This window comes from Scylla paramamosain, chromosome 1, assembly GCF_035594125.1.
Source record: "Scylla paramamosain isolate STU-SP2022 chromosome 1, ASM3559412v1, whole genome shotgun sequence".
Taxonomy (NCBI): Eukaryota; Metazoa; Arthropoda; class Malacostraca; order Decapoda; family Portunidae; genus Scylla; species Scylla paramamosain.
In genome coordinates, this window is record NC_087151.1 from 37,157,693 (window position 1) to 37,180,192 (window position 22,500).

A 22,500-nucleotide genomic window follows, 5' to 3' on the forward strand; every position below is an offset into this window, starting at 1 on the left:
TCAAGGCCGCTCTACTGGTGATCTTCTGGCTTTCCTTACTGAGTCTTGGTCATCCTCTTTTAGAGATTCTGGTGAAACTTTTGGTGTTGCCTTGGACATATCAAAAGTTTCTGATAAAGTCTGGCAAAAAGTTTTGATTTCCAAACTACCCTCCTGTGGCTTCTATCTTTATCTCCGTAACTTTATCTCAAGTTTCCTTTCTGACCGTTCTCTTGCTGCTGTGGTAGACGGTCACTGTTCTTCTCCTAAATCTATTAACAGTGGTGTTCCTCAGGGTTCTGTCCTGTCATCAACTCTCTTCCTATTATTTATCAATGATCTTCTAAACTAAAATTCTTGTCCTATCCAGTCCTTCGCTTATGATACCACCCTGCACTTTTCCACGTCTTTTCACAGACGTCCAACCCTTCAGGAAGTAAACAGCTCACGTAAAGAACCCACAGAACACTTGCCTTCTGATCTTCCTAAAATTTCAGATTGGGTCAGAGCAAACTTGGTATTGTTCAATGCCTCAAAAAGAGAAAGGTTTTAGTGTGTGTGTGTGTGTGTGTGTGTGTGTGTGTGTGTGTGTGTGTGTGTGTGTGTGTGTGTGTGTGTGTGTAATAATAATAATAATAATAATAAACGGTTTATTATTTAGGCAGTTGACAAACTGAAAATGTACATAGGGGATGGGGAAAAACTTAACATTAATCCTAACGGTAAGACTAATCTAGGAGGGAAATACTATCGATTGATGGCTCGCACCATACCATGTGTGTGTGTGTGTGTGTGTGTGTGTGTGTGTGTGTGTGTGTGTGTGTGTGTGTGTGTGTGTGTGTGTGTGTGTGTGTGTGTGTGTGTGTGTGTGTGTGTGTGTGTGTGTGTGTGTGTGCAGGTGGGTAGGTGTGTTGAAAGAACGTGAGGATGGAGTTTCCCCCCGTCATGTCACCCTGTACAGTTGTGGTTCCTTGTCCCTTCCTTTCTCCCATCCTGTACTTAATCTCTCTCTCTCTCTCTCTCTCTCTCTCTCTCTCTCTCTCTCTCTCTCTCTCTCTCTCTCTCTCTCTCTGCTTTTATACTCTTTCATAAATTCTTAACAACCCTTACTTCTCATGAGCTCGTTTTTATGATAAAACAAGAATAAAACAGTCGCTAATCAATCACTCATTCACTTAATCAATCAATTAATCCTCCTCCTCCTCCTCCTCCTCCTCCTCCTCCTCCTCCTCCTCCTCCTCCTTACCGTCCTTAGCTTTACTATATCAAATCTCTTACCTTAAATAATACAATAGTTTGTCACAAGCAGTTTTGAAATTACAAACACATGTACTACTACTACTACTACTACTACTACTACTACTTGTTCTTCCATTGTTTTCCTTGTCCAACATCTCCTCCTCCTCCATCTCCTCCACCTCCTCCTCCTGTTAGATTATTTTGTCTCTTATTATTTTCTTCTTTATTCACTCTTCGTTCTTCCCTTAATCCCTTTCCCTTTTTTCTTTCTTTTCATCTTTTCCTCCTTTTTCTTCCTCCTGCTCCTTCTCCACCTCTTCCTCCTTTCCTCTGCTCCTCCTCCTCCACCCCCCTGCTGCTTCTCCTCTCCCTCCTCCTGCTGTTCCCCCTCGCCCTGCTCCTCACCTTGGCCAGGGGCAGAGGCAGGTCGCGGTCGTCCTCCTCAATCACCGTCACGTGGGGTTCTGGACGCGCAAACACAGGCGGGTTATCGTTCACGTCAGCCACCACGACCCGCACCAGGGCGTGGGCTGCCGACCCGCCGCCCTCGCCCTGAACCACAAACTCATGCTGCAGGTAAGGGAAAAATAGGGTTGTTTTAGTCAAGAGCATCATGTACATACACTCAAAAAATTAACGTTACAGTAGGGAGATAAACACACACGATATGGGACTGCCGGGAGGACATATAGAATAAAATATGTTTTTGTTCTTTTTAATATTTGAAAATGATAGAAGAGATGGAAGAAGTTGGATAGCGGAAGGAGGACAGGAGGTGGGGATTAAGGAAACTGACAAGCCACCTTGGTAATGTCATAGTGGATTACTTTTTGATAAGGAAGCACAATTCAATATCCACCTTTTTCAGCTCTTGGTCTTTGAGTAGCCGTTAAATGTAGTTGCTTACACCATATATACTGAAATTGGTTCTCAAATAGTGGTGAATGAATGGAATAAACTAAGTTATCAGATTGTTAGTGGCGAATCAATAGGGTGATTTAAGAGAATATTGGACGAATTCATGGATGGGGATGATAGTTGGATACACTAGATATAGTAGGTAAGCTTTATACAGGGACTACCGCATACAGGTCAGATGGCTTGTCGCAGCTTTATATTTTTATTTCATGTGCTATTCGATTAACGGAGATGAAATTCACTGGACTTTGTAACACTGCTTCTTGTATTTTGCAGGAAACGCTGACAATGAGTGACATGGAAAAAAAAAAAAAATGACACTACTGCTACTACCACTGCTGCATCTTAGGGGAAGAGAAATGTAGGGAGAATACTCATACGGTGTCTAATCTCCGTGCCTGACATCCCCTTTAAAGTGTGAGTCATGGATGTGAGGAAATCAGTCTTGTGAATCTGATGCAAGGCTGCGGGGAGGAGGAAAGGAAGAATTTAAGAAACATCAATCATACGGTGTCATGGAAATGGGAGCGCGTGGAGAGGAAGGCGCCTAGGAGAGGGTGAGGGAGCGGAAACGAGGACCTTGTGGAGTGAGAGAGAGAGAGAGAGAGAGAGAGAGAGAGAGAGAGAGAGAGAGAGAGAGAGAGAGAGAGAGAGAGAGAGAGAGAGAGAGCCCAGTAGTTGTTATGTGCCCCCTCTCTCTCTCTCTCTCTCTCTCTCTCTCTCTCTCTCTCTCTCTCTCTCTCTCTCTCTCTCTCTCTCTCTCGCATGCAAACACACAGGGCGACAAGAACTACAAAACAAATTTAGAGAAAAACACAGTCCCAGTAAAAGAAAGAAAAACAGTGTTTGTGTTTCTGTCTGTCTGTTTGTCTGTCTATCAGTCTGTTTTTCTGTCTACCTGTGGGCATAAAATCTTAATTCTGGATGCTGAAACGTTCCACTTCTCTCTCTCTCTCTCTCTCTCTCTCTCTCTCTCTCTCTCTCTCTCTCTCTCTCTCTCTCTCTCTCTCTCTCTCTCAAGACCACCACCGCACCACGAAAATGTAACACATAACGAGAAAGGCCGATACATTTCTTAATCTGCCATTTCTTCCTGTACTATCACTGCACTGTCATCTTGTTCACTCTGATACTCTATCCATTAAAACTACGATCCATAATATTTCCTTCCTATAACGTACAAGCTTCTATTACAGCACTAGAGACTGGGATGAAGTTTTAAGGCCTTTTTGTAGGAGTATGTTCTGGTAGACAGCACCAGCCACACAGTATGAGACCGCTATACTTGAGAGTGTCTAGACGCTGACCACCCCCTCCGTCTCCCCGCCCCTCCACCGTCCCCCCGCCACTTTACATGCAGGCACCCTCATCCTGCGGCAGTCTTTTTCCCGAACCCTCCTCTTCCACTTACTTCCACCTGCTGCTCTCCACTGACCATGAGTGTCCACTTATCCGGGGAACACACACACACACACACACACAAAAAAAAAAAAAAAAAAAAAAAAAAACTACTGTCTCTCTCTCTCTCTCTCTCTCTCTCTCTCTCTCTCTCTCTCTCTCTCTCTCTCTCTCTCTCTCTCTCTCTCTCTCTCTGTCTAACACTATATTTTTTTTTCACGTGTCGTTTTTTTCTCAGTGCATCAAAGAAATCAGACTTTAGGGGAAAGTTTTCTCTTATCTTAGTTCTTGGCCAGCCTTCCATTCATACAGGACAAAAGGAAGAAAAACAGACTTTACTCCGATGATTTTACGGAGTGTGTGTGTGTGTGTGTGTGTGTGTGTGTGTGTGTGTGTGTGTGTGTGTGTGTGTGTGTGTGTGTGTGTGTGTGTGTGTGTGTGTAGAATCGGTGTTTTTCTTCCATTAATAGTGTACGTAGAAACCATCCAAATCTATTACGAGAAACCTGGAAACGTCCTTGAAAATGCCTGTACCCTCCTCTACAGTTTATTAAAAGTGGTGAAGAGAGAAGCCGGTGTGTTTAAAAAAAATCTTTCACTGCGATACACAACAATTCCCGGGGCTAACAATCACTGCGGAAACTCTCACCATACGAAAACGAGAAGAGATTAAAACAAACAATCTATTCTCCAATGGCAACCCAATACGATGTCTAGATACTGCAGTTGAGGAAAAGTAAATATATCAAGTGCGGTTTGTGAATATGAGAAAGACGCATCAGTAACTGTAATCGGTTAAGAATACGGCCCTATGCAACACATTTACTGGATAAAAGTTGAAATTACGCTTCTGTTCCGTAATATTTTCCATCCGTAGGCGACGAGGCAGCAGCAAATATGGAAGCTGTTTATAGTGGAACCACAAATCTGCATGTGAATTTAAATTTGACTGAAAAAATGTGAAGCATATTTGCAATTAAATCCGAATTCAAATATCCAGTAGATCTGCCACGTGTGTGTGTGTGTGTGTGTGTGTGTGTGTGTGTGTGTGTGTGTGTGTGTGTGTGTGTGTGTGTGTGTGTGTGTGTGTGTGTGTGTGTGTGTGTGTGTGTGTGTGTGTGTTTAAATTCTATGTTTTTTGCATTCCTTATTAACTCAAGGTGTTGATCAAATGCCGATCCCCCCATATTAAGAGAGAGAGAGAGAGAGAGAGAGAGAGAGAGAGAGAGAGAGAGAGAGAGAGAGAGAGAGAGAGAGAGAGAGAGAGAGAGATTTCGAGTTGTTACTATAATGTTTTTACTTGCTGTACCATTCTCTCTCTCTCTCTCTCTCTCTCTCTCTCTCTCTCTCTCTCTCTCTCTCTCTCTCTCTCTCTCTCTCTCTCACTCTTTCTTTCTCTATGACCTCATTCGACTGCGAGTAATAAGCTTACGCAGCTCCTACCTTAAATAAAATAATACGCAAATATGAACAAATTAAAACTATTTCAATCGGATTACTTTCACATTCACAACACTACTTTTAGTGGGTCAGTATTTTAGCATCTTATAATAAACTTACATATTAACGCGACACGACGAAATAGTTTCCTTTGTCCTGTTCCTTTGCTTGTAATGGTTGTGTCGTCGTTCTCATGGTTAGATTGGACACTTCGATGCATTCCTCACCCAAAGCCATGTAGGGTCGTCTGTCTATGGTTCCTCTTTAGTCTACATTTGACGTGTTCATCAGGTTACCGCAGCACAGTATCATGTTTTTATGGTTAGATGGGCGTCCTCTGTGCATTCTCCATCCGGAACTAGTATGTGGTGTTGTCAGTTAGCTATTACACTGTGCAGGGTTTGTCTTTTAACTATTTCACTGCTATGGTTCTCTCACTTCTAGTCAACTACTCACCACCGGCTACTAAACACTCGTCATAAATAACTAGAGGCAAGGAAGTCAGCTTAAGAGCATTTCCGCCAACTCAAAGACACACACACACACACACACACACACACACACACACACACACACACACACACACACACACACACACACACACACACACACACACACACACACACACACACATGTACTGCGAAAACATGGTTGTAAGAAATAATTCAAAGAGCTAACCAAATGCAGGAATGTAAAAAAAAAAAAAAAGCAGAAGTATATGACAGAAAACATCCTTAGAAATTCATTAAAAGAAATGTGGTGCTGGCAGTAACAGTAGTAGTAGTAATAGTAGTAGTAGTAGTAGTAGTAGTACTAGTAGTAGTAGTAGTAGTAGTAGTAGGAGGAGGAGGAGGAGGAGGAGGAGGAGGAGGAGGAGGAGGAGGAGGAGGAGGAGGAGGAGGAGGAGGAGGAGGAGGAGGAATACAAAGGCCAAACAGCAACAGGCCCTGAGGTCATTACTAGGCAGTTTGGGTAACTATCCTACTCTAACCATTAGTGAGAGAAACAGGGTAACACAGGAGGAGGAGGAGGAGGAGGAGGAGGATTTTGCTTTTTCATACACACACACACACACACACACACACACACACAGAGAGAGAGAGAGAGAGAGAGAGAGAGAGAGAGAGAGAGAGAGAGAGAGAGAGAGAGAGAGAGAGAGAGAGAGAGAGAGAGAGATTGCTGTCCTTCCTCTCCTGCAAAATGGTGAAATTACAGATCTTGTTCACTATATCCCTCAAAACGTTAATGTGGTTACAAAACACAAACACAGAGGGACACACACACACACACACACACACACACACACACACACACACACACACACACACACACACACACACACACACACACACACACACACACACACACACACACACACACACACACACATGTACTGTGTAAATAAGTAACAAGAAATAATTTAAGAAGCAAACCAAATATAGGAAAGTGAAAAAGAAAAAAATATTTGAAAAATAACTTAGAAATTCATTAAAAGAAATGTGGTCGTAGCAGGGTTGGAAAAAGTCATGTTTTTCCTAAAAAAAAAAGTACAAAGTCGATTTATCTGATTTAAATTGGATTTTTAAAAATTTAAATCGATTTTTTTAAAATTTAAATTATTTTTCTTTTGCATTAATCTTGTTTGTCTGCACTGATTATTTGCTTCAGTCTTATGAGGCCATTTTATTGTATTAAACTTGGTCAATGTTAATCAGAATAATAGTTTATATAATATACATTACTTAACATGAGTTTTTCACATAAAAAAAATCGTAAGTAGGACTAATAGTTTAATCAGGTCTGTTATGTTAAAGTAACTAAATTACAATGCATTAAAAAAAAGAATTAAGCTCATTAAACTTCATAACTACATACATTTATTGTTATTACCAATAAAAAGACCTTTCTTCTTTTATCCATTTGAATAATTTTCTTGTACGAGACGGCAATGATTCACTGGTGCCTGACTTGATGCAGGATCAGTACACTCACTATATATATATATATATATATATATATATATATATATATATATATATATATATATATATATATATATATATATATATATATATATATATATATATATATATATATATATATATATATATATATATATATATATATATATATATATATATATATATATATATATATATATATATAAGATATTTTACTCTCAATATAACACTTATATAATTTTTACGAGGTAAGTATATATATATATATATATATATATATATATATATATATATATATATATATATATATATATATATATATATATATATATATATATATATATATATATATATATATATATATATATATATTAAATCATAAGATATTTTACTCTCAATATAACACTTATATAATTTTTACGAGTAATAGAGATATTTAATTTTTATTTAAATCATGATTTATTAAATTATTTAAATAACTTTAAATCACTTGATTTAAATAATTTAATTTAAGTGAAACCAACCCTGGGTGATAGTAGTGCAGGAGGAGGAGCAAGAGGAGGGGGAGAAAAAAAGACTATAAAGGAAATGATTACATTCTCAAGCAATACTTGTCGTATGTACCCACCTTCCCTCCCTCCCTCTCTCTCTCTCTCTCTCTCTCTCTCTCTCTCTCTCTCTCTCTCTCTCTCTCTCTCTCTCTCTCTCTCTCTCTCTCTCTCTCTCTCTCTCTCTCTCTCTCTCTCTCTCTCTCTCTCTCTCTCTCTCTCTCTCTCTCCATACGCGGACGGCGGGAGGCAGGGAATGATGACCCGCACACTAACTGAGCAACTGTGGAAAATTCTGAGCCGGAAGGCAAAAATTGTTATTCCGCACCGCTGATGTGTGGCCTTCATCTGTACCAGTCACATCCTGATATCTCTCTCTCTCTCTCTCTCTCTCTCTCTCTCTCTCTCTCTCTCTCTCTCTCTCTCTCTCTCTCTCTCTCTCTCTCTCTCTCTCTCTCTCTCTCTCTCTCTCTCTCTCTCTGGCTCTCACAGTAACTAATTAGCATCATATATTGCAGCATTACTTCCACGTCTTCACCACCACCACCACCACCACCGCCACCACCACCAGCACCACCACCACCACCAACAACAACAACAACAACAACAACAACACCGCCACTATCTTCCCTAAAAAAAAAAAAGAATTAAGTGTAAAAAAAAATGTATATAATTTCAAATACAGACTTGCGCCTCTTGATAACCAGTCTTACTTTAAACCGTGCATTTCCTTACAATTACTCACTGAAAATACACAACTTTTTTTTCCCAGACTTTAACTCAGGCCCCATATTCTTACAAGTTTCGTCGTCTTATAGCTTACTTTTCATCATTTTCTAGTAGTGGATATTGATAAAATCCTCAAGGGTGTTTTCACGTTCCCACATCATCAATGGAAAGAACACCCATGAGAACCCAGCTGATCATCTCTCTCGCATTGGAAAAAAAGTTCTTATAAGAGAGTAAAGCATTTAAGAATACTGACTAACTAGACTATGATATTTTATGTTCACTGATGCCCTTTACTGAACAATTCACATCTGCTAAGCGCCTCTGACTCACCTTGTCCTTGAGCTCGTAGTCCAGTGGCTGCGCGAGGTAGATGATGCCTGAAGAGGGATTGATGGTGAAGTGGCCCTCGACCTTCCCCTGCGTGAGTGTGTACCGCACCTCAGCACCTGTCGGGGGGTGAGTGAGCAGGTAAGGCACGTGAGCTGGAGAGAGTGAGAAATTGATATGCATTTTCTGGCTTTGTCTAGTTTGGTTGACTGGAGGGCAGCTTGGTTGCCTGTCTGGTGAACTAGCTGGCTGATTGACTGGCTGTCTGACTATTTGTTCATTTGGGTGTCTGGATGTCTGGTTGACTATCTGGCTGTCTACTTGTTTGTCTGTCTAGCTGGCTGTCTGGGTGTGTGGGTGATTGGCTGGCTCTCTCGCTGGCAGTCTGACTGGTAAACTAGCTGACTGGCTGGTTGACTAGATGGTTGCTTGGCTGACTCTTTGTTTAACAAGTTAGCTGTACATATTTTTTATCTTGCATGAGTAATGCAGAGAGAGAGAGAGAGAGAGAGAGAGAGAGAGAGAGAGAGAGAGAGAGAGAGAGAGAGAGAGAGAGAGAGAGAGAGAGAGAGAGAGAGAGAGAGAGAGAGAATGGAGAAATTACAGATCTTACCCACTATATATCTGAAAACGTTAATGTGGTTACAAGACACAAACACAGAGGGACACTGATTCTATTCCTAAATGACATCACTTGTAAGAAAAATTATCGAGTGAATACAATTTTTTAGTAAATTTTTTGGGGTCGAATCAACTTCATTCCATTGTTTAAATTAGTGATAAAAATAAAATGCAATTCCTGTAATTACTTTTATTCGTATTTTGTAACATTTTAAAAAGAGTAGTGTTAAAATTCGTTTAATTTTTCTTACCGTTTGTTGGAAAACGAATCATCGTAACTGCCGTGCGCTGAACGTTTTCTTTCTTTCCTTCTTTTTCTTTTTGTCTTTTTTTTTTGTAATGTAATTTGAAAGGTAAACTATTTTTAAATTGTATCAGGTTGTGAGCAGAATGATCGTCCAATTTCAACGTTTCAATTCCTGCTGTTTAAAAACTATCTTTCCTGAACACAAAACACTGCTAGGTCAGATTACAACAGTTTGCTTTGTGCTCTCAGTTTTTAGCAGCACTCAAGGTTAAACATGAAATTGCGGATTATACGTGGAGCTTAAATGTGCATTAATATTTTTACTACTAAGAATTTCTTTTGTAACTATTAAGAGCGCTAAAAAAAAATAATTATATGAACACACAGAAAGAAGAAGAGAGAAGTAAACGTTTAATTCAGTCTTTTTTTACCCAACATAACTATCTATGAGGCTTTAACATAAAAGTGTTAAAAAAAAATGTACGTGGCAATGAAAAATAGGTGAACGTATGTGAGATTTCAAGACACTTCTAATGGTCTTTAATATTTCTTCTTTTTTTTTGGGGGGGGGGACTGGCATTTTCACTGAGCCCTGTTTTTTTTTTTTTCTCTCTCTCTCGCCGTCTTTTGTCACCCTTGGCCAGAAACCCTCTTACATAAAAATAAGTTAGGAAAGGTTTAAAACTCTGGGAACAGGACCACGAGACACATTACCTGAGGCCACGTGAAAGGCGAAATAGCCCCGCGACCGCCACGAGCATCGCCCTCTCGCATAATTAAACAGAAGGTAATATCTAGTTTTAAAAAGTTGCTGGCAAAACTTATAATGCGATTAGTTGTAGTTGCTGCGACGCTACAATAATGTTGGGACGGCGACGCGATGTGTTTATGGCGCACTGCACGCTTCCTGTTTTTAACTTTCATATTTTTCAGATACATAATATATCAGTAATCCTATTTGCTTTAAAAATTTTGCCCTTCTCTCTGAATTTCATAATTTCCAAAAGGACCGGACGCAAAGTCATTTTAAACAAGTCTTGCGCAAGTCTTACTTTGGCTGATGAAGATGTGACCATTCTTTTCATTAGTCCAGACGATTAACCTTCCGCTGTAAGACCCACAATCACGTACTAACTTTTAAGAGAGCTATTTTTGCATATACCAGTCACCTATATTAGTTCTGCAGCCAAGATAAAAGTAAAATTAGCCCCATATATATATATATATATATATATATATATATATATATATATATATATATATATATATATATATATATATATATATATATATATATATATATATATATATATATTTTTTTTTTTTTTTTTTTTTTCCCACGCAAATAATTTTCTGCAGAGCACTGAATGCGAACAAGACACGCCAGTACCAATAAAAGTTGAGATGATTAAATACGCAGACTGACTCCGCCGCAAGTGTTGTTGTGAGTAGGATTCAAACACATGGCTGGGAAGTCACTATATATTGAAAAAAAAAAAAAAAAAAAAGGCCATATTACGCATCGACAATTCACTTTAATCCCTCCAGTTCCATGCCACTAGATTAATAGTTCGGATACTATCAGTAGTAGCAGTGGATACGATTTTTTATTTTATTTATTTATTTATTTATTTATTTATTTTTTTTTGTTTCGTTTCTTGTGTTCATATCGCTGTCTAAGCCGATACCAGATTAAACTGTTCGAAGCATTGAAAAATAAGACGATAAAGTAAAGTGTTTCAGATTACAACCTTAAGTGTCAAAGGTTGGTGATAAATAAATAAAAAAAAAAAAGGAGAAAAATATTGAAAAAAGATTCCAGATTACAAGCTTAAGAGCAAAAAAAAGCTGGTGAAAATAATAAGAAAAAAAAATACGAATGAGAAAGTTTCACCTCAAAGGGATTGCTTCTACTTTGGCTTTTGACGCTTTGTGGCCTCCGAGAAAAGGCGGAAATGGAAGGTAGGGAAGAGAAAATGGAGGGAGCGAGGAGATGAGGGGGAGAGGAGTGGATGTGAGTGAGGTGGAATGAGTGAATTACGGACGATACGATGAAGGGGGAGTAGGATGGAAATTGAGTGGAATGGATGGGAAACATAGGTAAAGGGCGGATAAATTAATGACTAGGAGGGAGAGAGAGAGAGAGAGAGAGAGAGAGAGAGAGAGAGAGAGAGAGAGAGAGAGAGAGAGAGAGAGAGAGAGAGAGAGAGAGAGAGAGAGAGAGAGAGAGAGCTAGTCAGCAAGCGATCCAGCCAGACAGAAAGCCAATCAATCAGTCAGTCTGTCAGTTACTCAGCCAGTCAGCCAGAGAGCCAAGCAGCCAGAGAACCAGTCAATCAGTGAGCCGGTGAGCCAGTTAGTCTGTCAGTCATTCAGTCAGTTAGTCAGACAGTCAGCCAGCTAGCCAGCCAGTCACCCAGCCAGACAGATAGTCAGTAAGACAGTTAGAGAGCCAGAGAACTAGACAGCCAGAGAAGCAACCAGCCAGACGGAGAGTCAAAAAGAGAGAGAGAGAACAAGTACAACAAAAGCCAAATGTGCAGAAGGGTAAAATAAAGGAAATGGAGTAGAAGAGGAAAAAATATACACAGAACTTCCAGCAAACACCAAACAAAATAAAACAGAGGAGAGAGAGAGAGAGAGAGAGAGAGAGAGAGAGAGAGAGAGAGAGAGAGAGAGAGAGAGAGAGAGAGAGAGAGAGAACAACACGGACAGCATTTCAAAAGCGGGAACCAAGAATATTCTGCCTTGTTCTCTTCCACCAACTGTTCCAAATCTCTTTTTCTTCTTTCCTTCCTTTCTTTCTTCCTTCCTTCCTTACTTCCTTCCAGCTCCTCCCCACCCTCCTCTCCCTCCATCTTGGATATACTGAAGATAAACGTTGGGGGGCTGGGAGGGTGGGGAGAATGGAGAAATTTGTCCCTTAAGAAAAAGAAGAAAAAAATAAAGCTTTCAGTAATTTCTCCATCATTCTATAAGAGGAACAAATAACATGTAGTCAAATATATAAACGAAAACCTCCGTTGTCATCATCATCATCATCATCATCATCATCCTCCTCCTCCTTCTCCTCCTCCTCCTCCTCCTCCTCCTCCTCCTCCTCCTCATCATCATCATCATCATCATCATCACGAGGCACATGTTTTTTCTTTTCTGAAGCAGTTTTTTTTTTATCTATAAAGAAAATATGTAAAAACTGCTTTTCTCTCCTTTCTTTCCCCTTCGCTCCTCTATTTTCTCTCTTAGTATTCCTGTCATGTGCGTATCTTAGGAGATCTGCTACCATCATCATCATCATCATCATCATCATCATCATCATCATCATTCATAACAAAACTTTCATTATGGCGCCCAATTATATAAATGCAATATTTTTTTTAGACATTTTCTTTTCTCAGAATTGCGTATAATTTTTTCTTAAACTTTTGCACTGTTGTATCTTTTCCCCTTCTTTTTCACCATCTTTATTTCCCATCTCTGCCAAATCGTTCGTAATTATCATGGACCTTTCAACATTCTTCTCTCTTTGCCTTAATATTCTACTGAGCTTAATCTTCCTCCTCGTCCTCATCCTCCTCTCCCTCCTCCTCCTCCTCCTCCTCCTCCTGCTCTTCCTCCTCATCATCATCAGTACTCATTTCCGTCCTCGCGTCAAGCTTGTCTCATTCACAAAATTCTATCCCGAAATTGCCGACCATTCTCTATCAGTGCCGTGATGAGTCTGGCGGGACAGTTGCTGTCTTGCTGCTTTCAAGACGAAAATGTAAAGGAAATAAGGAAAGGAAAAGAAACTCTGTTTGCTCCAATAATCTCAAAGATGTCTATTGAGAAAGAAAAAAGACATTTTTATTTTTACTGCTTTTGCTACTACCACTACTGGTACTACTACTACTACTACTACTACTATCTCTACTACTATTACTACTACCATTACTACTGCTTCTACTACTACTACTACTACTACTACTACTATTACTACTACTACTACTACTACTACTACTACTATTACTACTACCACCACCTACCACCACCACCACCACCATCACCCCCCACACTGTTATTGCCTTACCCTTAATTGTATTTATTTCCTGTAAGAGCTAAAAAATGGACTTCACTGGTTTTTGCATCTTTTCACGGACTACACATGAGTGGGTGGTCGCTTGACGCTTCACCGTTTAGAGTTTAGACCGTTACATCGCGCCAGTCACTTGCCTCCCACACAGTCACACTAGTACATTCTATACCGAGGTACATATCATTCAATAAAGGCGATGAGGATTACGTGACTGGAACGATAACTCAGCAGCATGGGGACTGATAAAAAAAAAAAAGTAGTAAGTCTAAAATAAAAATGAAAAAAAAATCGTTCTTTTAATATATTTCTTAAATTCCTTGCAAATGAATTATTTTATATTCATTTCATAAATTCTTTTTTGTTTTGTTACTTTTTTACTTGATGCATATTCACATTTTCGATTCGGATTTTGTTGCGTTCCACGATTTCTTTTTAATTTGCCTTTGTTACATGAAAGAATACGAAGCAGAGTGAAAGAACTGCAATAAATCAATAAACAAATAAATAAACAAATTAAAAAACGTTGGAGCAACAATCCTGCTCTCAACTTAACCAGTATTTTAATAAATTCTACAAAACATGACGCAGTGAAGACCAGGCAAATTGATCAGTATAACTCAAGATTATGGAAAATTAGTATAATACTTACTTAAAAAGAGAGAGAGAAAAAAAAATGGAACATGATATATATTTATACTTTCTTCTTCATAATGTTTTTTTTTTTTTTATCATTCTGCTAAACATGAGACCGCAAAGACCGGGAAAATTGAGCACTACAATTAAAAATAATGGAAAATCAGTACCATACATTACGTAGCTGAAAGTAGCTTTCATTAAATAAAGTTTCCACATCTATCGAATAAAGTTGAAATTCACAAAATCACAAAAAACCTGCATTTTATAAATAAATAAATTTTTACACACAGCGAGGACTGTCGTTATATTAACTCACGGATGGATATTGAAAAAAAAAAAAAAAAAAAAAAAAAAAAAAAAAAAAAAAAAAAAAAAAAAAAAAAATATATATATATATATATATATATATATATATATATATATATATATATATATATATATATATATATATATATATATATATATATATGTATATAAAACTAAATAAATAAAACAGGCTGTAATAATTACCATATATTCATAACACACACACACACACACACACACACACACACACACACACACACACACACACACACACACACACACACACACACACACACACAGAAAACTAATATTTTAGAGAGAGAGAGAGAGAGAGAGAGAGAGAGAGAGAGAGAGAGAGAGAGAGAGAGAGAGAGAGAGAGAGAGAGAGAGAGAATACTCCTATCTCCGCTTATCTCCCTCATTACCTTTAGTAGATATAAAATTCAAACATCTATATTACCTTTACTCTATACATTTCCTTAACACGCCCTCCTCATCTTTACCTAATGAAGCGCGACCACTGATCACACAAGGAGACACAATGTACTCACCTCTCCTTTATTATCTTCACGACTCACTAAACTCAGACCTGCAATACATTTACTCTACATCTTTCCTCAACACGCCCTCATCTGTACCTAGTGGAAACCCAACCACTGATCACACAAGGAGACACAGAGACAGAATCACACAATCAGCGAATAATTAACATGTTCGACCTTGCGCTACCTACACTTGGAGGAACATAAACTTCGCTTCCGTGGAAGTAATTTCGCTCGGGACACCAGCGGGGCGGCGAGTCTCAGGGAAAGTGGGCGGCAGTAAAGTAGGCGAGAATAACTAGGCTAAATAAATATCAATGAACGAGGTAATTAAGGAAAGGAGAATGGAGCGGAGGTCTCAATTAATTGCTTTTGCGGCTGGAGTGGAGAAGGAAGAGAGACGGAGGAAGGGAGGATGGGAGGGGAGGGAAGGGAGAGAGAGAGAGAGAGAGAGAGAGAGAGAGAGAGAGAGAGAGAGAGAGAGAGAGAGAGAGAGAGAGAGAGAGAGAGAGAGAGAGAGAGAGAGAGAGAGAGAGAGAGAGAGAGAGAGAGAGTAAATTAGTTCAACTGCATATTCGATAATATCCACGATAATATTTTCCTCAATCACCTCTCTCTCTCTCTCTCTCTCTCTCTCTCTCTCTCTCTCTCTCTCTCTCTCTCTCTCTCTCTCTCTCTCTCTCTCTCTCTCCAAGGCGTCTGCAGATGGCACCACACTCATGTCCGTCACACATTTCTATCCTCGAGCAGGTTGAAATGTTCCTCTCTTCTCTCCGATGACTTGAACCTCTAGACTCTCGTGTTGCCGGTGGAAAACAAGAGGTCAGTGAGGCTTAAGAATGAGGAGGGTGTTTTGATATGGCGGCTCACAAACTGGCTTAGGAGTCTGGCGGAAAAGATAATGGCGTGTTGAAGATATGCAGAGAAAGTAATGGGGTTGGAAAATAGTTATGTACCTACAGTGGTGTATGGGATTATGTATGTGTAAAGAAAAATGCACGAAAAAAAATGGAAAATAGAATATGATTGATGTTGAAGAAGATATTATGTAGAAAAGTAATGGGGTTGTTGGAGAGATTGAAGAAAAGAGTAGGTACAGCAGCGTGAGAAATTAGCTATGTGGAGTATGGAAAAATAGAAAATATAAGAACAATGTTGCGCTATTCTTGATCCTTCTTATACTTTACATCCTTTTTTTATGAATAAAGGAGGCAGACCAAACAAAAATAGAATTTCTTTCTTCATATTGGTCTTATTTTGTGAAGAAACAAAGGCGATGACCATGAACTCAACTTTTTTTTTTTATGAGTAAAGAAGACAGACCAAACAAACACTACGAGGAATATAAGCAAAAAAACACGTATTGTTGAGACTCTTCAGAAAATTGTGGAGAAAAGGATTGCAGTCGGGATGGCACAGCTAAGTTCCTGACAAGTCATGATCCTCCTCCAGTGAAGGAATTCCAGGCAAACAAAGATGGAAAAAAAAAACAGAAGCAGGCAGAGAGTTCCGGGAGTTCCAGAGCAGGATGTTTGTACTTCTTGGGAGGCACAAGAGACTGAAACAACAAGCTGGTATTGACTTGGCCTGTTTTGTTGTTTTCCTTCAACGGATACAGAACATTCTGACAAAAGACGCACTGTATAATCTTCACGTTATTGGGCAGTCTTCCTTCCTCAAAGCACCGACAGACAAGGGAAACTTTATTCTGCATATACTACGTAGATGCACACGATAAAATCTTGAAATTAATGGACAGTCTTCCTTCCCCAGTATATTGAAAGACAAAGAAAAAATGTATACTGCAAAACATTTAATCTAGCTTGGTGTGTCCCACGCAAATAAGAGTAGAAATAAAAATCATAATACATAGATACGCATTATAATCTTTATGATATCAAACTGTTTTCTTCCCAGAGTAATGACAGACAAAGAAAAATGTAATGTGGATATAATTTAATCTAGTTTGACTGTTCCACGCAGACGAGGGAGTTTAACGTGGGAAGAGGATCAGGACACAAAAGAAATTGATTCTGTTTCGTCTTCCGGATTGCAGGCGTCCCCAGCGTCAGGCTCCACGCTCACACTCACTCCCCCAGGATACATAATGCAGGGGCTTTACCTCACCATGCTGATGTGAGTGACCCGACGCTTTGTTGCACTTTGATTCGCTCTTCATTTATGTTAAGGTTCGTCATATGTTTCTTTCGTTCCCCGTCTTGTTCATTAGGTCTTTGTTTTTGTTGGCTGTATATGAATTAATGTTTTTGTATAACTGTCAGTCATCTTGCGTCAAATTTTTTTTTTTTTCGTTATTTGTCTTGTTCGGGGATAGTTTACTTATTGGTTCAATATAAATTGTTTCTTGTTTTTGTTGTTGTTGTTGTCTTTTATCTTTCGCTTTATATTTAATTTGCTTTTCCTTTTTGTTAAATTTTGTCATATGTTTCTTTCGTCCTTTATTTTGTTGGAGGATTGTTGCTTATTTTCGTTGGTTATGTATTACTGAAGTTTTCCAATTGTTGTTTTCAGTCACGGTGCTTAAACGGCTCTTCGTTTACATTAAGGTCCATCAACTTTGTTTTTCTTGTTCGGGGATAGTTATTTGTTTTCCTTTGCTATATATAAATTAATGTTTGTTGTTGTTGTTGTTGTTGTTGTTGTTGTTGTTGTTGTTGTTGTTGTTGTTGTTGTTGTTGTTGTTGTTGTTGTTGTCTGTTATCTTGCGCTCTGTTGCACTGATTTTCTTTCAAATTTCGTTAAGGTTCATCAGATACTTCTTGCGTTTTTTTTGTCTTATTTGGTATACGAGTTACTTATTTTCCTGAGATATTGTTGTTGTTCTTGTCAGCTATATTTCTCATCTTCCTGACCTTAAGTTTTCCTCACTTTCCTTTCATTAACCTTCTCTTTATGTATGTCATTACTCTCGTTAGCTATACATATATATTGTTATTATTATTGTTGTTATCAGTTATACTTCTCATCTTCCTAATATTCAATCTCCCTTACTTAAATCTCTTTAACCTTTCCTTCATCTACGCCAAGGTTAACCAAACGGTTTTCTATGTTCAAGACCTGTACACGAAAGGCCGGAAAACATTTAACACCTTATTCATGCTTCAGTCTATGCTTCCCTCCCACCTTTCCCGCTCATCGCTCGGGTGTACTGGGAAGCTACTCTTTTTTCTCTCTCTTTTGTTTCTTTTCACTACCAGTTTTTTCATGCGTTGGAGCTACGGCAAAAGTGGCGAGGTGGCAGCGGTGGCGCGGTGGTATGTGCCTAGCGGTGCGGAGAGACGCGACACAGCCCAGTCACGATAAAGGATTCTACGACAGCAAGCTGGTGTTTTGTAGCTTGGAGGCTCAATATTTTTACTTTTTTATTTTTTTGCTTCTCCCGTTCCTCGCCGGTTTATTTATTTATTTATTTTTTTGTCTTCCCGTGCCTCGTCTGTTTCATTTTTTGGGTCTTACCGTCTCTGATATGCTTTTTTTTTTGCTCCTCCCGTCCCTTTCCTGCTACATTTTTTTCCTCCTTCCGCTATTTCCCAGCTTTTTTTCTTCTCTTCCCGTCCCTTGCCTGCTTCATTTTTTCTTTGTTTGTTCTGTTTTGCTCCTCCTGTCCCTTTCCTGCTTCATTGTTTTGCTTCTCCAGTCATTTCCGTATTTCACTTTTTACTCCTCCCCTCCCTCCTTTGCTTAATTTTTTGGGGTTTCGAATTTATAATGTAATTTAAAGAGTAGTTAGCGTTTTGAATTGTATATAGCTAAAAATTCTCTGTGAGGGTGACTCGAGTATACAATAATTAATCATAAAGCCAGTCTCTCTCTCTCTCTCTCTCTCTCTCTCTCTCTCTCTCTCTCTCTCTCTCTCTCTCTCTCTCTCTCTCTCTCTCTCTCTGCAGATTCCATAAGGATTATTTGCACGAAAGAAAGTTCTGTTTCTTCCTTCCATATGGACAACGACTGCCTCCCCACCCCCTACAAAGACCCGTCAGGACCAGAGGAGCCCCGACTGACCAGCATGCTTCCCACACTCGCAAGGGAAAGAGAGGCGGGAGAGAAATTGACAGACAAAAAACCGTGGTACTTTACAATGCCTTTCTCGTTCCGTTTCTCTTATTTTTTTTCTCTCCCTCCCCCTTCCCTCCCCAACTCTCTCTCTCTCTCTCTCTCTCTCTCTCTCTCTCTCTCTCTCTCTCTCTCTCTCTCTCTCTCTCTCTCTCTCTCTCTCTCTCTCTCTCTCTCTGTTCTCTTCTCTTGCAGTTCTTTGTTCTTCTCCTCCTAAAGGGTAAAATTGTTCTACTTTTCAATGTCTTCCTCGTATAGTGTTTTTCTTTCTTTTTTTAACACTCTCTCTTCTTCTCGTATTTTTTTTTTAATTCTACTCACCCTCCTCTTTCTCTTTTGTTAGAATATTTTGCCTCTTACTATTTTCTTCGTTATTCACACTTCATTCTTCTCCTACTCCCCTTCTCTTTGTTCTTATCTATCCTTTCCGTTCTCTCTTTCTTCCTTTCTTCTTTTTTTCTCCTTTTTCTTCTTCGCTTCTTCTTCTTCTTCTTCTTCTTCTTCTTCTTCTTCTTCTTCTTCTTCTTCTTCTTCTTCCTCCTCCTCCTCCTCCTCCTCCTCAAACTCCTCCTGTGACATTGGCGAGTCTTCTACAGTAGCAGTTACAAAAGAAGGCATAACACCTCCAGAAGAACAAGTCGACGTACCCTTAAAACCAAGAAAAATATCACTGTGATAAAGAAAGACTTACAAAAAATTAAATAAAGAGATCCGTTTATTTTAAAGTTATGTGAATCGAGATGAAATACGTCCCTAGACTTCTTCAGGATTGTCACCAGTGAAAGGAAAGGAGAGAGAGAGTGAGAGAGAGAGAGAGAGAGAGAGAGAGAGAGAGAGAGAGAGAGAGAGAGAGAGAGAGAGAGAGAGAGAGAGAGAGAGAGAGAGAGAGAGAGAGAGAGAGAGAGAGAGAGAGAGAGAGAGAGAGAGAGAGAGAGAGAGAGAGAGAGAGAGAGAGAGAGAGAGAGAGTAGACAGAAAAGCGAGTGTGATTGTGGAATCTGAAAGGTTAATGACATTTCCGCTATCCTCTGCTATAAAGTAATGAATCTTTAACAAGGAAAAAATTTCCGAGTACTTTTAAAGTATTTAAATAAGAATAATAGTCACGTTAATGATTATCACCGAATCCGATATTTAGGAAAAAATATATTGCATTACGGAATAAATTAATTCGTATCTTGATTAAATTTCCTTATTTTTATTACTTCACTCTACTTTTGGAATTATATATATTTTGTAGGGGATAATTTAAAATATAAAAATATCTCGAGACGTCACATAAAAAAAAGTTCGTATCGACGAAATTTCCTTATTTTTTACTAACCACTCTCTCTGAAATTACATATTTTCATGAGCTTCTTTATTTAATTCTTCAATATGTTTAAAAGTAGATGCAAAAAATATCCTCATACGTCACGTACCTTAAACTTCCATAAGGTCCTTCACAAACACACACGAGACAACAAGTGAGGGAGAGAAAACCTCTTATTATATGTTATTTATGGACTGGAAGTTGGCTCTCAAACTACGAGCTGGGTGCAGTGAGAAATATAAATGGTAGAGGCATCAGGTTTGTGCGAGGAGATTGGCTTAGTGAATCCGGGGAGAACAGGAGCCTCGTCCCTTGTCAGTCCTCCTCTGATAATGGTGTCTACAATATCTACAGTCAGCAGGGAACCTTGTCAGAGGAAGATATACCTACTGTTACCTATGGTTATTTGGTAATCCTTTGTAATCTTCTTCCTGCTCCTCCTCTTCTCGTTACTCCTCCACCTTCTCCTCCGCTTCTCATTACTTTTCCTCATTTTCCTACTCCTCTTTCAAAAACAAAAAGGGAAATGCGGACGAGATTCCATTATCTATTATCAAAACCAACAGGGAGCAAATGGTCATACCAATATCTTTACTATTCAACCAATCGATTGAATATAGTGTATTTCCACAATGTCTCAAATACTTATCCATAAAAATGGCACGAAAGACACTGCCAACTATAGACCTATTTTAGTACACAGCACCTTTTCGAAGAATCTCGAAACTCTAATGAAAAAAACACCTTATTAGTGTTCTTGATCGTAATTTAACTCTCAGCCCTGAGTAATTTGGTTTTAGGAAAAAAATAAAATTGATACGTTTAATATTTTTTAAGGAATTTTCTGAAAAGAAACCTAATCTACTTTAAATTCACAACGTACTCTGCTAACCATCTTCATTGATTTCTCCGAAGCATTCGACAATCAGACATGATATCGTATTACTAAAACTAAAACATTATGGCATCCGTGGCATCACACACGACTGGTTCAACGATTGCCTCACTGACTGAATCCAAACCACAAAATTTCTAAATTACCTATCGGTGAAGACCCTACATCCACACTGGAAATAACTAACACTGACCTAGAGATCTTTCACAAATGGTGTGTTGCCAACAGACTAACCGTTAGCCTATGTAAATCATATTATATGTTATTTACCAATAAAACCAAAGAACTATTACCTCCTCTTAAATATAACACATGTACCATAAGAGAAACCAAACAGCATAAATTGTTAGGTGTTACATTCGATGAAGCCATGTCTTTTAAAGATCATATATCTGAACCGTATCTGAAAATTTCAAGAAATGTATCGCTGCTATATCAGATAAAACACCTTATGCCTCATAACGTACTAAAAATACATTACAATGCCCATGTATTGCCGCATCTCCAATACTGTGCTCCTATCTGGTGTACCACCTATCCTACGTATCCACTACCTTTATTTCGGCTGCAAAAGAAAATCGTTAGGATTATTACAAATAATGATTATTACTAAGCTCACACCCAGCCCTTATTTGATGAAGTTAACATTTTAAAACTTTTCGGCATCAATAAATTACAAATTGCAACTTTTATGTATAAATCTTTCAACAGCGGTCTCATCACCACCTTGCTACAACAGAATTATCCCATCCGCACTCGTGAACACCTCAGGGTGCCTCAGAATAATCTGTCACGGTTTCAACGCTCATTATCCTACACTGGCTCTAAGATATGGAATTATGTTCCCAATCACACAAAAGATTTATCAACCGTACAATCTTTCAAGAAACATTATAGGATACACATACTAACACAGTACTAAATTAACAATTACCTTTATATCCACGGATTTTTTTTTTTCACTATTTCGGGTTAACATTTTCTTGAAAATGTAATAAATTCAATACCACGGGAAAATTTTACGAAATTGTATAATTCATTTATTCACTTGTTAGTGTTATTGTTGTTGTTAGTGTTAGCATCGCATGCTACTGGCACTAAATCGCTTAGGGACTGGTTACTGCTTAGTAAATGGTGACATTACTTATCAATAGATTAGCCATAACATGTTGTCCAAACAGCAATCTTGCTTCATATGGGCTGCTTGCCACAATATTATATAATTAATTTACCCTATTTCTACCCAGCAAG

General features: G+C 38.7%; 1 protein-coding gene across 12 annotated transcripts in view; it reads right to left on the reverse strand.

Moving 5' to 3' along the window:
- Positions 1-22,500, reverse strand: part of LOC135104987 (putative neural-cadherin 2) — a 188,155-nt gene that overhangs the window by 6,745 nt on the left and 158,910 nt on the right. For all 12 annotated transcript variants that reach the window (XM_064012896.1, XM_064012870.1, XM_064012879.1 and 9 more), the window contains 2 exons: positions 8,546-8,661; positions 1,624-1,788 (listed from right to left, as the gene is read on the reverse strand). In XM_064012896.1, the coding sequence (XP_063868966.1) occupies positions 1,624-1,788; positions 8,546-8,661 (281 nt within the window). The remainder of the gene's footprint in view (positions 1-1,623; positions 1,789-8,545; positions 8,662-22,500) is intronic.